Source organism: Trichechus manatus, unplaced genomic scaffold (genome assembly GCF_000243295.1).
Source record: "Trichechus manatus latirostris isolate Lorelei unplaced genomic scaffold, TriManLat1.0 scaffold00136, whole genome shotgun sequence".
NCBI lineage: Eukaryota > Metazoa > Chordata > Mammalia > Sirenia > Trichechidae > Trichechus > Trichechus manatus.
The window spans coordinates 972,012-993,935 of NW_004444072.1; the positions used below are offsets into that span (position 1 = coordinate 972,012).

At 36.6% G+C, this 21,924-nt stretch overlaps 1 protein-coding gene across 6 annotated transcripts in view; it reads right to left on the bottom strand.

Annotated features, from left to right (window-relative positions):
* Nucleotides 1-21,924, bottom strand: part of ANKRD28 (ankyrin repeat domain 28) — a 202,345-nt gene that overhangs the window by 127,204 nt on the left and 53,217 nt on the right. The window contains exons 1-3 of one of the 6 annotated variants that reach the window (XM_023739523.1): nucleotides 19,669-20,239; nucleotides 9,655-9,727; nucleotides 866-995 (exon numbers count right to left, since the gene is read on the bottom strand). The exons of 1 other annotated variant lie outside the window; for it this stretch is intronic. Coding sequence is in view for 3 of the 5 variants with exons in the window: in XM_023739521.1 (XP_023595289.1) it covers nucleotides 9,655-9,672 (18 nt within the window). In the remaining 2 variants the exon portion in view is untranslated. Of the gene's footprint in view, nucleotides 1-848; nucleotides 996-9,654; nucleotides 9,728-19,668; nucleotides 20,240-21,863; nucleotides 21,887-21,924 lie in introns of those variants that run through there. 4 more of the 6 variants (XM_023739524.1, XM_023739521.1, XM_023739520.1 and 1 more) reach the window with 4 other exon arrangements.

Here is a 21,924-nt window from a genome sequence, read left to right on the forward strand (position 1 = left end):
GTCCACTCTCCAAAAAATACTCTTTTATAAAACTACCCATAAACCTCATTGTTGCTATTTTTTTCCTCCCTTGATTTATCAGAAAGATGATTTTTCAAAAACTAATGGTATACTAGCTAGAACATTTATTACCAAAACTCACTCTTGTGACGATCATATTTTTGAGAAAACAACTGAAACTTTAAAACTATCACATATTATGATGCATGAGTAACAGTTATTCAAAGCTTAGACTTGTGCTGTCTAATAGAAATATAAAGTGAACCACATAAATAATTTTAAATTTTCTAGTAATCATATTTAAAAATGTAAAAACAAACAGGTAAAATTAATTTTAACAATATTTATTGTAAACTAATATATCCAAAATATTACTACTTCCACTTGCAACCAATACAAAAAGTTATCAGACATTTTACATTTTTTTTTTACTAAGTCTTCAAAGTTTGTTGTGTATTTTACACTTATAGCTTATCTCAATGTGAACATTAAATTTTCATTGGAAATATTTGATCTGTATTTAGACTTCATAGAACTTACAGTTGAGAAAGTAGATACATGTGCCCAAGTTGCTCCAAATATATTCAAAATTTTTCCAATAACTAAAGTATGAGTTTTAAAATTTATATTAATTAAAATGAAATAAAGTTAAGAATTCAGTTACTCAGTTACAATTTGCACAAATGTGAGTTTTCTACATTTGCACAAATGTAACTTTTCCTAAATATTTCCTAAATATTTCTGTCCTAGCTCTCTTTTTTGTCTCCACCCTCAAAACACATACATGTCCCTCTCTAATTTTATTACAATGTTAACCCAGGCTTGAGGGCAACAATGTATTTTCTCACGGAACAAAGCACATGACCTTCATGGGCACCATTTTCTTCATTATTCAGGGACTTCTTCACACAGAGGGTTCCAGATAGGTTTCATAAGTTGAAGTTAATAGAAGTCTGCCAGCATACTATTTCATTTCTTTAGGTACCTTCATTTTACTGTTGAAGAAAATGAAAATGATTGGATGATTTTTAAAGTTGTGTTCAGTACTAACATTTTTCAAGTTGACGTTCCTTTTCTCTGTCAATGAGAGTAGGCTGATTCACGAAAGGAAGATACTGCCAAGTGGTGGCAGTGAGCATAGATTAGCTTTATTCAAGAAGTTTGCTGTGAAGAAATGATAAATTGGAAAATTGCTGGAGAGGTTAAAAAGGATCTTTTAAAGATCAAGATGAACATGCTGAAGGCTAAAGAATTTGTTTTTCAGAAAGGAAAGATAGAAGAGGAATAACTGAAAGAGGAAGAAGGGGAATAACTGATGAAGGAGAGCAAAAAGGTACAGAAAGGGGGTACTGAATAGAGATAGAAAAATTGTCTTGAGTTATGAAGAAGGAATCTTCTTCCTCTGAAACAGGAAGGGTTGATAGGGATAAGTTAACAGGTAAAAGAGAAAGGATAAAGTTGAAAAGAAATAGGAGTGAGGGTTGAGAGTTAAGAGTGATAGCTCATGGGGGCTAAGCTAAATAAAAACAAACAGAGGTGAAGGTAGTTTCAGTTGATGAGCCAACTTGTGAGATGTGGTCACTGGAACTGGTGGTTTGAGTTGAATGGAGGCTCACCGGTGTGGAGGTGGTAGAATTGTGCTGTATGCTGTTCAAAATGTCATCTACAAGGCAATGAAATCACTTGACTGAGGCAAATACAATCCAGATGTTAGAACTGGGAAGTAAGATTTGACAGACAAAAGCAACAAGAAACATAAGGGTCAACTGGTCAGATGCCATGTGCCTCAAAAGAAGGAAGGTTTTTACAGGTAGGTGGCCTAGTAACATTTTAAGAGCTATAATGAGGGACTAAAAGAATGCTGACTCTGCGGCCTTTCCTCCACACTCCCATCACCGCCCCTCAACACACATGCATCGGTATTGCCAAGATACACTGGCTGTGAACAAAGGAACAACAGCCAACACTTGAGAGGACTTCTGGGACAGCATGTACTTACAAAAACATCAAGTTTCAGCTATGCTAGGATGAGAATGGGCTTTCTGTGGAAGAGTACAGATTCAAGAGTTATACCAAAGAACTTAAGGTCTAAATCAATATTTAGACGACCATTTTTCAGACTTGAGTCTTGAGAGAAAGAATTATTTCCTTTGAAAAGCATATAAGCAAAAAAACAAAAAAAAAAAAATTTTTTAAATAAGCAAAATACAATAATACAGGTAGTTTTCTAGAATATTCCTAATATGTCCAAACTAAGGGTCAAAGGGAGGAAAAACTACCCTGCTATCAAATACACAGTACTATATTTAAACAGTATTTTTAAAGTTACTTTCTCCATAATTTTGATTACCTTGAGAAGCAGTTTGAAATTAAACAAAAGCATTCATCATTCAGACTGAATTGAAGATCAGTTGGAATCAGAGATTGTTTCTGTTGCTTTTAAAGCCGTGTTGCTTTCAAATATCCTATTTGACCTGTCTCTTATTAGTATAATGTTTAGCGAAGATTTACGTGATGAGCGGCATCCCTGGTATATGACTTATGTCCTACCAGGCCCAGGAAAAACACATTCTCTGAAATCTAATTATATTATAATTCGCATAGTAAATTACCTGTCAACAACTGTATCAAAAGACAACTTAGGCCCAATATTACAAATGAGTAGATTCTAAGATTTTTATTTTAACCAAGTTGAATTTCTGTGCTGCTTAAAAAAAACTGAGGAAAGGTTATTTGCAATTCATTCTAGTTTCTACAATGTGGTGACACTGAAGTAAATGTAGTTATCAACTTACTGTCCTTTAAAAGCTGAAGAGAGAAAATTTTCAATTTAAAAATAAGTTGCTATGGTTACCCAATGTTTACCTTTATAAACAAGAATTACATGAGATGCCTGGGGTATTCCACAAGTGCAGTAAGACTGGTAGCTGAAGCGTACACTTAGTCATTTCACACAAACTGGGACTGCATGTACCACTTCCGTTTCAAAGTAGCTATCGTTTGGGAAATACTAAAGAAAATGATTCACATCTTTCTGAACTGCAGAAGGGTGGAAACAAAAATACTGAATGTAACTATTTTAAAAATAAAGTGATGACTCACACAGTTTAGAGCATTTTTCATATTCTTTAGTTCTGTTTATCAAAGAGTGCTATAATTTTATACAGTAACTTCTATTGTTCAAAGAAGGAAAGTGTGTTTCAGGTGAGGAATTTTTTTGCATAAAGAGATTTTGATGCCTTTAACAAACTTGTGAAGTCATGCTTATAATTTAGTTACTTCAGAGAAAAACAGTGTCAATTCCATTATATGTAGTCAGTTTTGAACTTCTTAAGTGGAAAACAGGGACCCCTGTCAGAACTGATAACTTGCCCATTCCTAACTAACTGGGTAGTTACACCTGCTATTAATTATTGTATTGTAAATTTTTTTTTTTTCCACATTCAGAACATTTGGTACTGTAAGAATACTTTATTACAGAACTTCTGATACAATTCTAATGTGCTATTAAAATCAAAAAGCTTATTATTTTGTCTTAATGAACGTTCTACAAAGTGTCTACTTTTCTGTGTACTAGAATATTAAATACACTTGCTCTTTAATATTAGGGCTATCGTAAACTGAAAATGCTTTATAAAACAGCACGTTACACTCGAATGCCTTAAAGTATAAGGGAATTTATTAGCATAAGCAGTAACAAGTGAAGTAAGGTGGGCCTAGGGTGATTAAAGGAGCCCTGGTGGCGCAGTGGTTAAAGCGCTTGGCTGCTAACTGAAAGGTTGGCGGTTCAAACCCACTAGCTTCTCCGTGGGAGAAAGATGTGGCAGTCTGCTTCTATAAAGATTCCCAGTCTTGGAAACCCTATGGGACAGTTTCACTCTGTCACATGGGGTTGCTATGAGTCGGCACTGGGCTTGGTTTGTTTGCTTTTGGTAGGGTGATTAATTCAGTTTTTCAATGCTATCATCTAGGCCCCAAGCTCCTTCCAGCTTTTCCTTCTGTCAGTCTCAGCATGGGCCTTAGGGTAACTCCCTTCAAAGTCACAAATACCTTCCATAGTTCAAGGCATAGCATCAAAGACACATATTAATGTTCAGCAGAAGGGGGAGTCTCCTGTGTCTCCCTTTTTAAATACAAGGAAGCCTTTCCCAGAAGTTGCCAAACCAACTTTCTCTCACATGTGAAGGGCTAGGCTTGGATCACACGTCCCCTCCTAATTTATCACTACTAAACAGAGTAGGATTACCATTGTTAGCTTATGCTATTCAGGATTTTCTCCAAGTCATGTAGAATAAAAGTAAACATCGAAACAAAACTGAGGGTAAGCCTGCAAGGGTCACAGCCAGTGAAGTGGCAACCAACATTATGCTAAATATTACATAGAAAAACTAAACCATGGCAGTTTTTTTTTTCAGTAATTTAATTCTCCCACCATGATGAATTAATCACACACACTAGTAGCAGAAGACACTTCGAGAGCTCTAGACGTTTATTTTTAAAAGGTAAAAATATCAGTAATCAGTAATTCATCTTAAAGCAAACTAAAGGGAATCATTCGGTAAATGACACTAACATAACAAGAAAAATATCAAACATATGAGAACAGTATACTTTAGAATATGAAATAATAAAATTACACCTTAATTTTGATGAATTAAAATTTCTATCTCTGTAAAGTTTCCTATGAATTCCTATCAATTTCATTTTGTAACTCTATGAAAAGCCAGGCTAATTAATTACTACACTCTGGGCAGATCTCTTCTAGAGTGATAGATAAGACTAGAACACATTTGAGGGCAGCCAGGATGATGATGGATCTAGAAATCATGTCATAAGGGCTGATGAAGCTGAAGAATTTGGTCTGAAAAAGAGTCAGAGAGAGCATGACAGCTTTAAAATACGTGAAGGGCTGTCATTGTGAATAAATAACAAATTATACTATTCTAGAGATAAGAACTAGGATCGCTGAATAATATAAATAGTGAGAAAATAAAATCTAGTTCAAAGTAAGAGTACTTTTATCTAGCATTATTTTATCTATTTTGGCTGCTGATATGGGGAAAGGATAAACATACCAGTAAGCTGAATATCTACCATGGTGGTTTTCTTTATGTGCACTCATTTAGTTGTAACAACATTTCTGCAAAGTAGTTTTTAATCTGAACTGGACAAATGAACACTAGAAATCACACAGCTAAGAAGTGGAGAGAACTGGATTCTAACCCAGGCCCATCTGCCTCTAAAGCCTATCTCTTCCTACACGTCACACAACCAAGCGAATCTAAAAGACCAGTTGTCAAAGCGTTAAATAAGATTTCTAAGTTGGTGAGAAACCAAAAATCATCTGATTTCAAGCCCCTTTCAAAATTCAGACGCCAAAAATAAAAAGTATCACTCCCTTCCATCTGTTTCAGTGTTGTTGGTTACCATCAAGTCGATTCTGACTCATGGCGACCCCATGTGTGCAGACTAAAACTGTTTCACAGGGTTTTTAAGGCTGTGACCTTTTGAAAGCAGATCACCAGGGCTATCTTCCAAGGTACCTCTGGGTGGGTTTGAACCACCAACCTTTCAGCTAGCAGTACAGCACTTAACTGTTTGCGCCACCAGAGAGTCCATAGTTTAAAGAGTATTTTTACATCTATTCTCCCATAGGGCAATGCTTTAAGGTAAGTGAGGCATTACCCTCTAGCACGCTACTTCAGAAAGAAAGAAGACAACAAATATGAATTCCTTCAACTTCCTTCTGTTTTACCTCCACACATATTTGTACTTTCAAGTTCTTCCCTCTGAGAATCTTTCATTCACTCAACAGTCATTTATTAAACACTTCTTATATGCCAGGTACCAAACCTCAATGACTTTATAGTCTGATGAGAAGAGCCTCTAGTGGCAGAAGAAAAAGTAAGGGCATTCCAAATATCTTTATCTTCTTAGAGACTTTATTAATTCCAAGTCCTTTCTCGTATAGTTTTGATTTATCCCTCACTGCTGTCTCTGTTCCTTCCTCTTGGCCTACAGAAAAACTTTCCTGCCTCCCTATCAAGATACCATTCCATTTTTCATTTGTTTCAACCTACTGCAATCTGGCTTCCATACCTACCACTCAACTGAAACTGCTCTAAGGTCACCTATGATGATCAAAACTGCACAATATCCATTTTTTCTCAACTACTCTACAATATTTGATAGCAATAACCTTTATTAAACTCTCTTCTTGTGGCTTCCATAAAATTTTTGCCTATTTTTATAAATCTTCTTTTTTGGCCCCTTTCACTACAGGAGCCCTGGTGGCATAGTGGTTAAGAGCTCAGCTACTAACCAAAAGGTTAGCAGTTCGAAACCCTATGGGGCAGTTCTACTCTGTCCTACAGGGTCACTATGAGTCGTAATCAACTCAACGACAATGGGGTTTTTTGGTTTTTCTTCTATCACCCATACTTAAAAATACTGGCTTTCTCCTTAGTGTGTGGTTCTTCCTCTCAGCTTATAATTTCTTCCTGGACAATCTCATCTATTTATATAACATTAACCATCTATATGATAATTCTGAGTCTGTATTTCCACTCCTAACCTCCAATTACTACTTCTAAATGCTTAATGAGCCATTCTGCCTGTATATTCTGTATTATCTCAGACTCAGCATGTCAAGATATATTATCTCTAGTCCACTCCCTCAAAGAGATTTTTTTCCATAATTCCCATGTTGGTTAATAGTAATGGCATCACCATATGTAGTAGCCAAAAACACAAAATGAATTATCTAGAAGTCTTCCCTGAGTCCTAAGCATTTTACCTAAAATCTTCCTTAATTCTCCTCCCTCACAGTGACCTAGCTCTGACCCACTTAAGCCCTTACCTGAGCTATCATAACTGCTTCCTAACTGGTCTCTCAACTCTGAGCTTCTCCATTTCTGTCCATCCTTGTAGCAGACATAGGTTCTTTCACAAACAGACATAGGTTCTTTTCCTTCCTTTAGGGAGTGCCTCTGGTCCAGAAACACACAAGACACCCAGGCCTGGCCAGAGTATCACCTACCCCTAGCCACATGTCTAGTTCAGGGATGAGCAAATGACCAAAGCTAGACCATTTAGGGTATTCCTCAGGACTTTTCCTACCAAGGCTATCAGGAAGAACACTCTGTTTTCCTTTGGGATTGTGAGTAATAAGGACAATGTAAACTGAACTGCCTGCAAGTGCAGAGAAAAAAGGGACAAAGTCTGAAAAGGGGGTAGGGGAACCCCATGTCACCAAGTCCTGGATCTAGCTCTGCCTGACCATCCCTACTGCCTGACCAATAAATTTCTTTTTGTGTTTAAGCCAGTTTGAGTTGTATTTCTCTCACTTATAACCAAACAGTCTTGATTAACAATTCTCCATATAACCAGAGTTGCTTTCCTAAATCACAGATACAATGTTATTTGCCTGCTTTTATTTAGCCAACTAAATTTTATTACAGTATACTACGCTAAAAACATCCACCACTACCTTCCCTTTAAGTAGAGTAGATTCCAGCTCACAGTGATCCTACAGGATGGAGTAGAAATGCCCCCTTAGGGTTTCCAAGGCTGTAAATCTTTACGGAAGCAGACTGCCACATCTTTCTCCTGCAGAGCTGGTGGGCTCGAACCGCCAACCTTCAGGTAGCAGTCGAGTACTTTAACCACTGCGCCATGGAAATGTAGAGAGTTTTTGCAGTAACCAATGCAAAAGCACCACCCAGTGGTAAAAGTTGATAATTACAACTTAAACAGTAATCGTGATAAAAGTAGTTCAATGTTCTGCTGTTCTGCACAGTCTCTCACACACATTAGCAGGAATGATAAAATGGACTATCTAACATTGACAGTGTCTGCTATTTGTTAACTACCTTCCCCAATCAGGTCTTATCCTTACAATGTTAAATTTGGCGTTTTGTTCTTTTTCTCTCTTGTCCACCCATTCCAAATGTTTGGTTGGGAACAGCATTAGAATAGGAGTATTACAAGATTCATTGAAAACATTTATTGAGCCCAAGGCTGGGAAATGATTTTAAATTAACCGAAATGAGGTGTGTGAAGGAAGGGATGAATTGCCAGTGGAATTCTGGTCAGCAAGAGCCACCAAGGTAACAACTAATGAGAGGCATCCTACGAGTTTTTTTTTTTCAAAGCAATAATTTGGTTGGAAATCTAGACTTTACTGAAAGACCAGGTAAAGATTTACAATTGGTTAATTCATACAGAATTCAGAATTTCTAAAGAGAGCACGAGTCTTGAATGTGATCATATCTATACCCATCTGAAGCAAACAACTCACTAATACTGTTCCCAAAAATGTGCTTCTCCTCTACCAGAAAACAAATACATAAAATCTCCCAATCTCCAATGTACGAGCTTTCAAAGCAACTCATCTTTTAAAAAGTTTAATATGACAAAGAACAAAACAGAACTGAAACCCAGTAAGGGTTTTTTTTTTTAAACTTTGTATCAAGTCTGCCTAATATCAAATGGTATTACTGTTTTTGAAGGCCTGGTGGTGCAGTGGTTAAGAGCTACGGCTACTAACCAAAAGGTCGGCAGCCCGAATCTACCAGCTGCTCCTTGGAAACCCTATGAGGCAGTTCTACTCTGTCCTATAGGGTCGCTATGAGTCAGAATCGACTCGACAGCATCAGGTTCGGGTTTTATTACTGTTTGGGACCATAAAGTATTTAACAGCAGGTTGCAGCTTGGTAACAGTGGAGAAGAAGCCAATTACTAGGCCCTAGGGCCCTCCTTTTGTATTCTACAGAATCTTTCAATTTGTTTGAATCCTTGGTGGTGTAGGGGTTAAGAGTTTGGCTGCTAACTGAAAGGTTGGCAATTCGAATCCACCAACCACTCCCTGGAAACCCTATGGAGCAGGCAGTTCTACTGTGTCCTATAGGGCTGCCATGAGTCAGAATTGACTTCATGGCAACAGGTTTGGTTTTTGGGTTTTAGGGTCTTCCTTTTGTATTCAATGGAATCTTTCAATTTGTTTGAATTTCAAATAAGAAGGCCTAACAATGCTGATGATATCAAACAAGCTTATATCGTCCTCACTAGTGACTTCATTCTAAGGTCTCTAGATTTCATTAAATTTTTAGTTTCACTAGAAACACAAGAGTCACTCACATGATGGAGGTTCCCCAGTGATTACTGAGTAGCTGATAATGTTTGAAGCATGCACCACAAACACGTAAGAGAGTGAGCTATGAGTAAGGTGATGCATACAGCTAGACGATCGAAGGATGAAAACATCTAGTAACTTATTTGTTATCCAGGATAAAATAAAATTAGTTGCAGTACTGTTTTTTTCAACTGTTTAATGTTTTCTGCTCCAAGCTACAACATAAAGTTCTTAGATGCTTAAGCCCCATCCACTGAAAATCTATTAGAATTATTAAGTAAGTTATTATACTGAATTTAGTAACTTGCTTAATAATTCAAATAGATTTTCACTAACACAAGGCTTACTACTATTAACAAAATATCTAAAACAAAGCATTCTGACTGATGCTAAGTATTTATTCACATAGCTATGTATAAAAGCTAAGTATAAGAGTTACGAGGAGGCACAAGTAGCAACAAACTAATGAATTACAAGAGTTGCCTATATTACTGCAGATAGACCACCGGAAAATAACCTACCATAATAGGAATTCCCATACTATTTTCCTCTGGTGGAAGCAGTAGCTGTATTGTTTCAATTCCAATCACAAGCCTGTAGCAGAAAACAGATATCAAAAGCAAGAATTTGCCAACCCTGAAAATGAAGGGCTATGTCATAAATAACTGGTATAACATCATATCCAACTACTTACCAATCAAATAATTGTATTTCCCCATGGGGATGCCTTAATCTAAGAAACTGCCTAGAAAGTATAAAATAGTCTATCTATACAATTTCTAAATATTTAAAGCATGCTCATTTTAGAAATGCATAATTTTAAAAAATCACCAAAATACCTCCCAAAGATAAGCACAGGTATTTATTTTCTATATATGTACTTTTTTTAAAATTAGGATAATAAATACACTGTTCAGTAACTTGCATCCCCCCAAACCCTGCCCCATTTAACAATGCGGGCCTTCACCTATTTCCTACAATAATTTGAATGACTATATAAAATTCCATCCTACAGTTAGTATCTTTGTATATTTAACCAATTCCCTAAAATTGAACATTTGGATTACTTCTGTTTTTTACTCTTATATACTAATTTTTGAAGATCATATCCACCATGTACCTAAGAAATCAACGAGTATGGTTAATTTTAGTCAAACAGCTTGTCTTCACATGCTGGTTTAGTGAATAAATTAAATTAGGCCTAAAATATTATGGAGCCGTAATTCTCAGGTGCAATGACCTGGAAAGAACAAATTCAGAATTAAATTCCCTACACAGAAGCATGATGCCAAACATATTCCTTCCTAGTATGAAAGAATCATCAGCTTTCACCATTTTTGTCATTGTAAGCACTAATAGTGTCCTAAAATGCTTTTCTAATGATAAAAGAAAATAGAAACCACGCTATTCACTCTGGTGGAAGAAGGTTAATACAGTTTTAGACATTAAAATTTATTATTTCTCCTCTTATCAAAATTCTTTATGAACAAATTAATCTGATCAAGAAAAGATTAAAGGAACATTATTTTTAGTATGCTTGCTACAGTATTAAAGAAACAGACCTGGTAATGTATTAATTTGCCATTTGGTGGCAGCAAATACAAAAGAAAATAAATTTCCCGAGTACTTCTTTTTTTTATTATATGATTACTAACACAAAGGTAAATTCTTCCCTGAGTTTTGCATTTTAAACAGGGGTTTTCCGGAGATTATAAAACATCTCTAAATTTTTACTGACAAGTCATCAAATGAAAGAAAATGCTTTATAAGTTTTTATAATTATTGCAATCTCATATTAATAGTCAAGTTCATAACAATATGAGTAAATTTCTGAAATGAAAACAACAGGCCACTACTACATCATTTACCAATGCCATTTAATTGCCTCAAAAACTATGTGACTTTTGATGAATATCAAGCAACATGTAACTGCAATAACTTTCATTCATTTCTACTAAAATGAAATTTAAAAAAAACAAACTAAATTAAAATCTCATGTAAAAATTATACTTGCTTTCTTTAAACAAATCTAGCTACCCTAGCCACCCACTCCTACAAATACTTATTCAACAACTGTTTGCTAAATCCAAAGAATAACAGTAGTGAAGAGAAATAGTTTCTGGCTTCCTGAAGCTCACACAAAATTTCTCCCAGGCTTATAATATTGGGTAGAGAAAGGTCAGCTTGATAGTTTGAGAACTAAAAATATAGTTTTCCTCCAAATATAACTTACAATAAAAGACACTTTAAAAAAATCTAGTAATGAAATAAAACAAAATTTTATTTTTTCTGTTATGACTGCTTTGCTGCCTTTCTCTTATTTAAAATATTAAGTTATTTCAATAGGAAAATATTTGGTACCCTTAGTTTACTACCTTGTTAACTCAGCCCACTAGATACTGACTGAAATATTTAATACACCATCAAATAAACAGCTGAAAAAATAGTTATCTTTCCACAATTTCTCAAAACTGTCACATAGCAAAGTATATCAAACTTCTTACTAACTTACATACAGAAGTTATTGCCAAAGTACCTTACAGTCACACTTTGAGAATGCAAGATACTTTGGCAATAACTTCTTTAAATTATTATAAATATCAGGAAGCTTGAGGTTAGATCATGAGCTGACTCAATTTGAGACAAAATTTGTGCATATACCCATCCGGCCATTGTAAAAGCCTAATCTTCCTCACAGTGACTGTCTCCTTAAGAGCGAGGAATGTATCATATTTCATTCACATCAGTATGTGCAGCTCTATGATTCTGCTTAACACACAACAATGACAATTTCTCATGCATGAACACTTCTCATACTGATGAGTGCATCTGGTTGGAAGTGAAGTTATCATGTCTGTTATTTTTGTTTTTATTGCAGGCCCAATAGTAAAATACAAACTTTTGAAGCTTATAAACTAACATCAGCAATTTCATATGGTTCAACAAAACACCAACTTGTTCACAACATAAGTTCCCTGAGGAAAGTCACCATTTCATACTCTCCTCAAAACATTCACCTTCTAGTGAGGGAGAAAAATAAGTGAAAAGTAAACTGCAAAAGTAGTGCAATTAAGTGCTTTGACAGAAGTCTGTGTGTGTGTGAGAGAGAAACAGACAAACATGGTACAACAGGAATCACAAGATATACTTGTCAATGAAATGATATCGGAAAACTGGAGGGCCACACAGTAAATAAAATTAAATAGGATTCTTTTCCTAAGTGATCGCTATATTGGGATTTACGTGTTTAAAGAAATCTGAAAGTACTAGAAGAAACTATTGATTGATTTCTCCCTAAAATGGAGAACAAGGCAGGAATGTCTGCTCTCACTACCTCTATTAACTATCCTATTAGAAGTCCTAGCCACAAAAGTCTATATAAAAGGCACACAATTTGGGAAGGAAGAAATAAACCTGTCTGTATTAGCAGATGACATGACTGTCTATATAGAAAATCCCATAGAATCTACAAAAAAAAAAAAAATTCCAGAACTATTAAGTAGGATTAGCAAACTAAAAGAATGCAATGTCATATACAAAACCAATTATATGTCTACACACTAAAAATAAAGAACTGGAAGTCAAAATTTAAAAAGCAGTACCATTTATAATAACACCAAAAAATAAAATACTTCAGTGTAAATTTATCAAAATATATGCAAAGTCTGAACGCTAAAACTAACAAAAACACTGATGAAAGAAATAAAAGATCTAAATAGAGAAATACTATGTTTACGGATTAGAAGACTCAATATTGTTGAGATGTCAATTTTTCCTCATTTAATCTATAGATTCAATGCGATCTCAGCCAAACTCCCAGCAGACTATTTTGTAGAAATCAATAGGCTGATTCTAAAATTTTTATAGAAAGGCAAATGAAATGGAAGAGCCAAAATAATTTTGAAAAATAAGAATAAAGTTGTAACATTCACACTATTTTCACATTGCTATAAAGTTACAGTAATCAGGATAGTGTGATAATGGAGAAAAGGATCTAGACATATAGATTCAATGGAACAGAAGAATCCAGAAACAGACCCACACATATTTAGTCAACCGATTTTTGACAAAGGTGCAAAGACAATTCAACGGAGAAAAAATAATCTTTACAACAAATAGTCCTGGAACAACTGAATAAGCCATATACGAAAAAGAACTTGGACTCCTACATCACACTATACACAAAAATTAACTCAAAATGGATCATGGGCTAAATGTACAACCTAATGCTGTTGTTGTTAGGTGCCACTGAGTCGGTTCCAACTCGTAGCGACCCCATGTACAACAGAATGAGACACTGCCTGGTCCTACACCATCCTCACAATCGTTGCTATGTTAGAGCCCTCCACTGCTGCAGCCACTGTGTCAATCCATCTTCTTGAGGGTCTTCCACTTTTTCACTGATCTTCTACTTTACCAAGCGTGATATACAGGGACACCCACACACAGACACACACACTCACTCCTCACTTATTGACATGGTTAGGTTCCAAAGACTAGCTCATTACGTGAAAATTGGCATTATGCAAAAGTGGATGACCACATCAGACCACAAAACAGTAGATGATTGTATCATTACATAACTGCCAGATTATATCATTACATAACTACCAAACCATCGAGAATGAGAATCATGGCCCAGCCAAGCTGACAAATAACATTAACCATCAGTCAGCGTTACTCTTGCCTCACAGGTCGGTGTTCATCATTACCAGATGTACGTACTTAATGTGCAAAATAGTCGAATAGTAGATTTTTTACTATTATCATAAATGTTAAATGTCAAATAACAAGATAGTCGATAAATGAAGAATGTGTATCTGTATATATATAGAGAGAGAGAGACAGACAGCCTGGTTAGCTACAGATGCTAATGAAAAGGTTGGCAGTTTGAATCCACCAGCTACTCCTTGGAAACCCTATGGGGGCAGTTCTACTGTGTCCTACAGAGTCGCTATGAGTTAGAACCAACTTGACAGCAATGAGTTTTGGTTTTTTGGTTTATACACACACACACACACACACACACACACACGTAGATGTTTGTATATATGAAAGTTTCAAATAGGTGTGAAAGGTTTTGTGACCTTGAGGCAGGCAAACAAGACATTAATCCCTTTCTATTCCTTTCAAATTGTGAACCATTATGCTGCCCGCTAAAATTAAATTTTAAAAGCTAAGCAAATGAATCAAATGCATACCAAAGGTAAGAATTACTTACACAATGCTTTGCTCGCTAAGTAACTAAATTATGTAAAGACAGATTCATTTTACTCTGCCAGCCTGTTTTTCTCCAACTCAAAGTTTGCCAGGCCAATTAAAGTAGAAACCTCTTGAGTGGAGCCTGGTAATCTGTACTTTTAATGGTGATTCTAATTCAGACCCAGGTTTAGAACCACTGATATGGCATGGGTACTATGCGCAAAGCATTGTGCTAACTAGACTGTGTTGACAGAATGAAAATATTCCCTGACCTAAAAGGAGCAAAGCAAATGATCAAGATATACTGATTTGTAAATGGAACATTAATTTGGGTCAAATGATAATGCAGAGAAAATAATTTAAGATCATCATTTTTGCAAACCTCCAGTGAAAAGATTAGGTGACAGATTGATGGGAAACATTATGATGAATGGATCAAGCTGAGAACATCTTCACAGATCAGTACTATCCTTAAGAATGTTAGAATCTGTCATTACGTTCTCCCCATACTCTGAAACTATATATGTATACGTGTGTGCGTGTGTGTACTTGTACGTATATATATATCAAGCCAATAATCTGTACGACAGAATATGTGATAGGTGGCTATATGTATGTAGTCTCCTGCTTTATTATATCTATGACATATCCTTGCTTTAAGAAAAAAAAAGACTAAATCTAATCAAATCTCTAAAGCTACCACTTTACAGGGAAAAAAAAAGGCGGGGTAGAGGAACATGTTAAATGACACCACAAGAATACAATCAACCAAACCTATTAATTTTACGGGATAAATGACAGTTTCTTCAACAAAATTTTTAAAGGAAAAGTTGTTATAAATAAAAAGATTTAAGAAATCAATCACATGCAATGTTCAAACTTTGTTTAGATTGACTCTAACAAACCAAATTACAAAAAGACATCTGAAAAAAGTCAAACACAATAAGAAGCAAACTGAATTTGCTTTAAAATACTAAAAAATGTTGGAGAAATGGTAAAATGTTGTTGAAACTGGGTAAGTCATTAACGTTATCTCAGTATGACTGAAAGTTTTAAAATTAAATATAACTAACATTATATTAGAAATTTTAAGAGGAAAACACAAATCTTCCTATTCTATTCACGAATAACAGCATTTCATAAAGAGGAGTTAAAAAAGAAGTTAAAGTTGTTAGTTCTAAATCTAGGCATTAGATTTTAAAGTAACATGTCTACCACCAGCCACTTCAGGGACTTTAAGTCAGGGTTTCTCAATGTCAGCACTACTGACATTTTAGATCAGATAATTCTTTGTAGTATGGGGCTGCCCTACACATTGTAGGATGTTCAGTAGCATCCCTGGCCTCTCTTTTATCCATTAGATGCCAGTAGCACACCTTCCCTAGCCCCACCTGTGACAACCAAGAACATCTCCAGACAGTGCTAAATTCCCCTAGGGGGTGAAATCACCCCAAGTTGAGAAACAATGATCTAAACAGATAATTTCTTAGACTGGTGAGATTCTTAATAAAAAAGTAAAAGGAATTTAATTATTTTCCTGAAAATCTGGAAAAAATAACCTGACTAAAAGCAGCATTGAACTGGCCTGTACCCCGACAAGATATTTTCTCCAACTTAATATCAATATTCAGAAATTTGAACAGAGATTAAACTTTTTTAAAAAATGGAAATAATATGTACATTTCCTTATCCTTAAATACAATATACCAAACAAACTGGGCTTTTTTGGTGATTCAAGATCATAGTGAACATTTATATCCATTTATATATTCAGTTCATTCAAAACAATGGAAGTTACATCACCAAAAATGGCAAAGTAGGGAACACCAAAACTCCATCCCTCCAGAAAACAAACAAAAAAAAAGCCGGCAAAAACTGTTGAAACTCTGTCGCTGTTGGATGCTGTCGAGTCCATTCCAACTCATAGTGAACCCATGTGACAGAGCAGAACTGACCCATATAGGGTTTTCTACGCTGTGATCTTTACACAAGCACATAGCCAGGTCTTTTTCCTGTGGAGCTGCTGGGTGGGTTCAAACTGCGAAACTTTCGGTTAGCAGCTGAGCACTTAACCATTGCGCCACCAGGGCTCTAGAATCTAATAAAAAGTCTACAACAACCAGGGAATGCTTACGAAGAAAGAAACTGCTGAATTTTGGTAAAAGAGCTCTGTAGTATTTTAACTTTCCAGCTTACCATCTCCCACTCCCCTATACAGCTGCAGCTGTGAAGACAGCAGCGTGCATGCCTGCTGCAGGTGGCTGGTACCAGAGAGAGCAATATAGACCTTACTCGCAGTGTATTAATAATGTGTTCTGAACTATCTGATGGCTTCCTGAAGGATCAGCTCAATAATCTGCCTTTGTTACACCAGTCTCAGAGGTTCCCCAGGGCCTAAGTAGTTTCCCAGCAGTGTGGGTTCCCCAGGGCCTAAGGAGCTTCCCAGCAGTGTGGGTCAAAAGCATTCAAAAGCGTATGTATTACCCATACCTACCCATGACAAAGAATAATAGTTAAGCAACACACCAAAAACCTGGGAAGCTTTGGTGAGTGGCGTCTGGGGTCTTAAAAGCTTGCAAGCGGCCATCTATAAGATAAATCAATTGGTCCCAATGCACCTGGAGCAAAAGAGCATGAAGAACACCAAACACACAAGGAAAATATTAGCCTAAGAGACAAAAAAACCACATAAACCAGAGACTCCATCAGCCTGAGACCAGAACTAGATGGTACCTGGCTACCACCAGTGATTGCTCGAACAGAACTCAAATTCACATAAAAAGCCCAGACTTAATGGTCTGACTGAGACTGGAGGAACCCCCGAAGCCATGGCGCTCAAACGCTATGTTAACTCAGATCTGAAATCATTCCTGAAGACCATTCTTTAGACAAAGATAAGACAGGACTACAAAATATAAAATAATACTCTTAGTTCCAGCAGATACTCAAGACCAAACGGGCAGCTCCTGTCCACAGGCGGGATGAGAAGGCAGGAGGGGATGGGAGCTGGTTGGATGGGGATGAGAGCTAACTGGATGGACATGGGAGACCCAAAGTGGAAGGGATTGCTACTAATATCACATGACCATATGTATATAAATTTTGTATGAGATTAACTTGAACTATAAACTTTCACCTTAAGTACAAAAAAAAAAAAATACAGAAACAAGTCTAACAAATTCTGACCCTTAAGCTTCAAACACAAAAGGTCATCTGATTTTCATTTTATATTCTTGTGAATTTATGAAACGCTTCTCTTTTCTTTTTTTATTCCCCATTCCCTCCTTATTTTGATGGATTTACCTATTCTAGATAATTCATGTAAGTGGGATCATATAGTATTTGTCCTTTTGTGTCTAGCTTATTTCACGTGACATGGTGTTTTCAAGGTTCATCCATGTGGTGGCATGTTCAAAACTTTTTTCTCTTTATAATTGAATAATTCTCCATTGTATACATGTAGCACATTTTGTTTACCCTTAAAATGTGTTTGAAATTAAAAAAAAAAAAAAAACTGTGAAGAAGGAGGTGGAGAGGAAAATACTTATGTGAATATGCCTTTGAAAAGCTCTTGCTGCATAGACCGGGAAATCTAGAAAGCCACATTCATGCCAAGGGCTGAACCCTAGTCAAAACAGATCTGAGAACCAAAGTAAATGATGCTGTTAAGAAGTACTCAAGAGAAAAGGATGTTTGTGCTAAAGAATATGACATAAACAAATGGCAACACCAACATAACCAAAAAAACGAGCGTGTGGTCACATGTGTGTATATAGGCATATACGGATATGAGTAGGTACAGGTGTGTACATCTGTGCACAGATATGAGTGTGCACACATATATTGATAGAGAACACAAAGATATTTCTTAGACATAACCAAATGCCTTGCGAGACTGGTTTTCTGGATTTGAAGGCTTAGGACCTTTGTCTCGTGGGACAACTCAGTCAACTGGCATAAAATAGTTCACAAAGTTCATGTACTGCATCCTAGAGAGGTGAATAGAGACTGGGTCTTAAAGGCTTGCAAGCAGCCATCTAAGATACAACTGTTTGTCTCTACACATCAGAAGCAAACAAGAAAGAAAGAAACCAAAGCCTCGGAGAAGAAACTAGTCTAGACGGCTAATAGCCTACACGAGCCATGATCGCATCTACCCTGAGACCAAAATAACTAGATGGGGCCTGGCTACCACTAACTACTGTTCTGATCAGGGCCAAAATAAATGGACTCTGATAGAACAGGACAAAAATGTGGAACAGCACTCAAATTCATAAGTCCAGACTTACTGGACCAGTTGAGACTAGAGGACTCCCTGAGACTACTGCCCTGAGATACTCTTTAAACCTTAAACCGAAACTATCCCCCGAGGTCACCTTTTAGTGAAATTACAGATTGGCACACAAAATAAAAGATATTACTCACGACTTGGTGCTCCATTAAAAAATCATCTACATGAGACCAAAAGGTCACCAATTACTCTAAAGCAAAGATGAAAAGATAAGGAAGCAGGGAAACTACAGGAACAACCAGAACGCGATTAAAGAGAACGTTGACACGTTGTGAAAAATGTAACTAATGTCACCGAAATTTTGTGCAGAAATCATCAAATGGGAACCTAACTGGCTATGTAAACTTCCTCAGAAAAAAAAAAAGACCTGAGAAGAACCTAAATATTCAACTCTGGTGGATCTTTTAGCTCTGTGAAATCAAGAAATGACAGCTAAGGCAGAGTTGTAAATGACCTGACTAAGAATGGAAAAAGTGTCCCAACTCAGAATCAATCTGCAAAAACTAGGAGTTTTTTTGTTTCTTTGCTCCAGGAGTTTGAGGAAATTCTTGCAAAATCACTAGCTGACCACTAAGATAACAAAACAGAGACTTCAGTGGTCACACATGACAAAGAATACAAACTTTACAAAAATAGTTAAGAAAAATCACTGAACAAACAACAAGCAACAACAAACACCGGCGATTGGGAAGAAGTGGATTTACAGTTACCACACCAGAGTATTCAAAATATCCAGGTTTCAACAACAAAAAAATTTTGAGGCATTCAAAGAAACATGTATAGCCTTTTCCTGGGATAAATAAATAATAGAAACTGACCCTGAGGGAGGCCAAACATTGGACAAATTTACAGAAAGACTTTAAACGAACTGTCTTAAATATGCTTAAAGAGCTAAGGGGAAACCATGGACAAAGAGCTAAATAAAAATAGAATAATGTCTCACCAAATAGAGAATACCACTAAAAAGACAAACTATAAAACAAAACCAAGTAGAAATTCTGGGGTTGAAAAGCTCAACAACTAAAATGAAAAATTCACTTACAGGAGTTCAACAGCAGATTTTAGCAGGTAGAAGAAACAATCAGCGAACTTGTGAAAACTGAGATTATCCAGTCTGAGGAACAGAAAGAAAAAAGAATGAAGAAAAATGAACAAAGCCTCAGAGACCTGTGGGACACAATCAAGTATACCAACATATGTAAATGCAAGTCTCAGAAAAAAAAGAAAGGGGAAACAGGAACATTTGAAAATATAATGACCAGAAACTTCCCACCAAATTTGATGAAAAACATGAATCTATACTTCTAAGAGCTCAATAAACACCAAGTATGACAAAGTCAAAGAGATCAACACCAACACACATTATAATCAAATTGTAGAAAGCCAAAGAAAAAATCTTGAAAGCAGCAAGAGAAGTGATTCATGTACAAGGGATCCTCAATAAAATAGCCGATTTCTCCTCAGAAACGATGAAGGCCAAAAGGCAGTGGGATGATGTATATAAAGCGCTGAAAAGAAACAGAAAAACAAGAATTCTAAACCAAGCAAAACAATCCTTCAGAGGCTGGATGAACCCCTGAAACAACTGCCCTGAAATCACCTTTAAACCTTAAACCAAAAATATCCCGAGACTTTTTTTTAAAACAAAACAATAGTTTGGCTTAACTAGCAAAAAATGTCTGCCTTGAACATTGTACTCTTTTAAGAACAATCTATATAGGATCAGGAGCCCTGGTGGTGCAGTGGTTAAGGGCTCAGCTGCTAACCAAAAGGTCAGCAGTTTGAGTCCACCAGCTGCTCCTTGGATGCCCTATGGGGCAGTTCTACTCTGTCCTATAGGGTCACTATGTCGACAGAAACTGGTTCTATATGGGATCAAACTGACAACAGTAACTCAAAAGATTAGATAAGAAACTTAAAGGGCAGTAAGTTTATGTGAATGGGGGAGCAACAACTCAGAAAAGGAGAGTGAGAATTGTTGCACAACTTGAAAAATGTAATCAATGTTACTGAATTGTACATGTAGAAACTGCTGAATTGGTCTATGTTCTGATCTGTTTGCACACTTAAGATGCTTTGAGCTGGTTTGATAGCAAAGGCAGGGCACATTCAAGGAGTGAGGACAGATGTCAATGGGTCTGTGTGCAATTCAAGGGGTGGGGGCTTAAATCCACACCAGAGGGAACTTCATCAGAGATACAGCATACTGCTGTGAGACTGACCACATACAGATGAACTACTGTTGGTTTAATCTGCTAAGATGAGAGTTCATTAGGGTCAGAGGACACTGGAGACCAGCGGTCCTCAAACTCTATAGTACATCAGAATCACCCAAATCAGCTGTTAAAACACAGATTGCTGGACCACGCAATTTTTTTTTTTTAATTTTATTTTTGCTCTTGTTGAGAATATATACAGCAGAGCACACACCAATTCAACAATTGTAGGAAAGATTCTCTAGCTTACTCCAGCTAGTCCTGGTAAACTGAGGTCGTGCTTAGCAACATCATCAAGCAGGGCAGAGGCAAGAACCATGAGGCACAGTCACAGTGTCTTATCTGTCCTCCTACCCCTCTTCTGTCTTTTATGCTCCTGCAGTACAAGTGCTGTGTCTGCTGGTTTGAATTTAGTGGTTAGAGTGGTGCTGTGTTTATTCAAATGGGTTAAGGCAGTCAGCTGTTTACTGAAAGGTTGGCGGTTCGACTCCACCCAAGGCACTTCGTAAGAAAGGCCAGGTGATCTACTTCTGAAAATCAGTCGTTAAAACTCCTAATGACCACAGTTCTAACACACATGGTGTCGCCACAAGTCAGACTCCACTCAAGAGCTACCGGTTATTGTTCGTTCAACATGGCCCTAGAAAGCAAGCCAGCCAAGGAATATGAGGGCAGAGTGAGCCCTGAAATAATGAACAAGCAGATAGACTCATCCCTCAGTATCCACAGGGGATTGGTTCCAGGACCCCTGCAAACACCAAAATCCACAGATGCTCAAGTCCCTTATATAAAACGGTACAGTATTTGCATATAACCTATGCACATCCTTCTGTATACTTTAAATCATTCCTGGATTACTTATCACACCGAATACAATGTAAATGATATGTAAATAGCTGTCATAAAAATGAAACCCACCGCACTTGAGTCAATTCCGATTCATGGTGACCGTATGGACCTGAGTAGAGCTGCTTGTCACATGGGGTTTTCAAGGAGTGGCTGGTGGATTTAAACTACTGACCTTTTGTTTAGCAGCCGATCTCCTGACCACTGTGCCACCAGGGATCCAGTTGTTTAGGGAA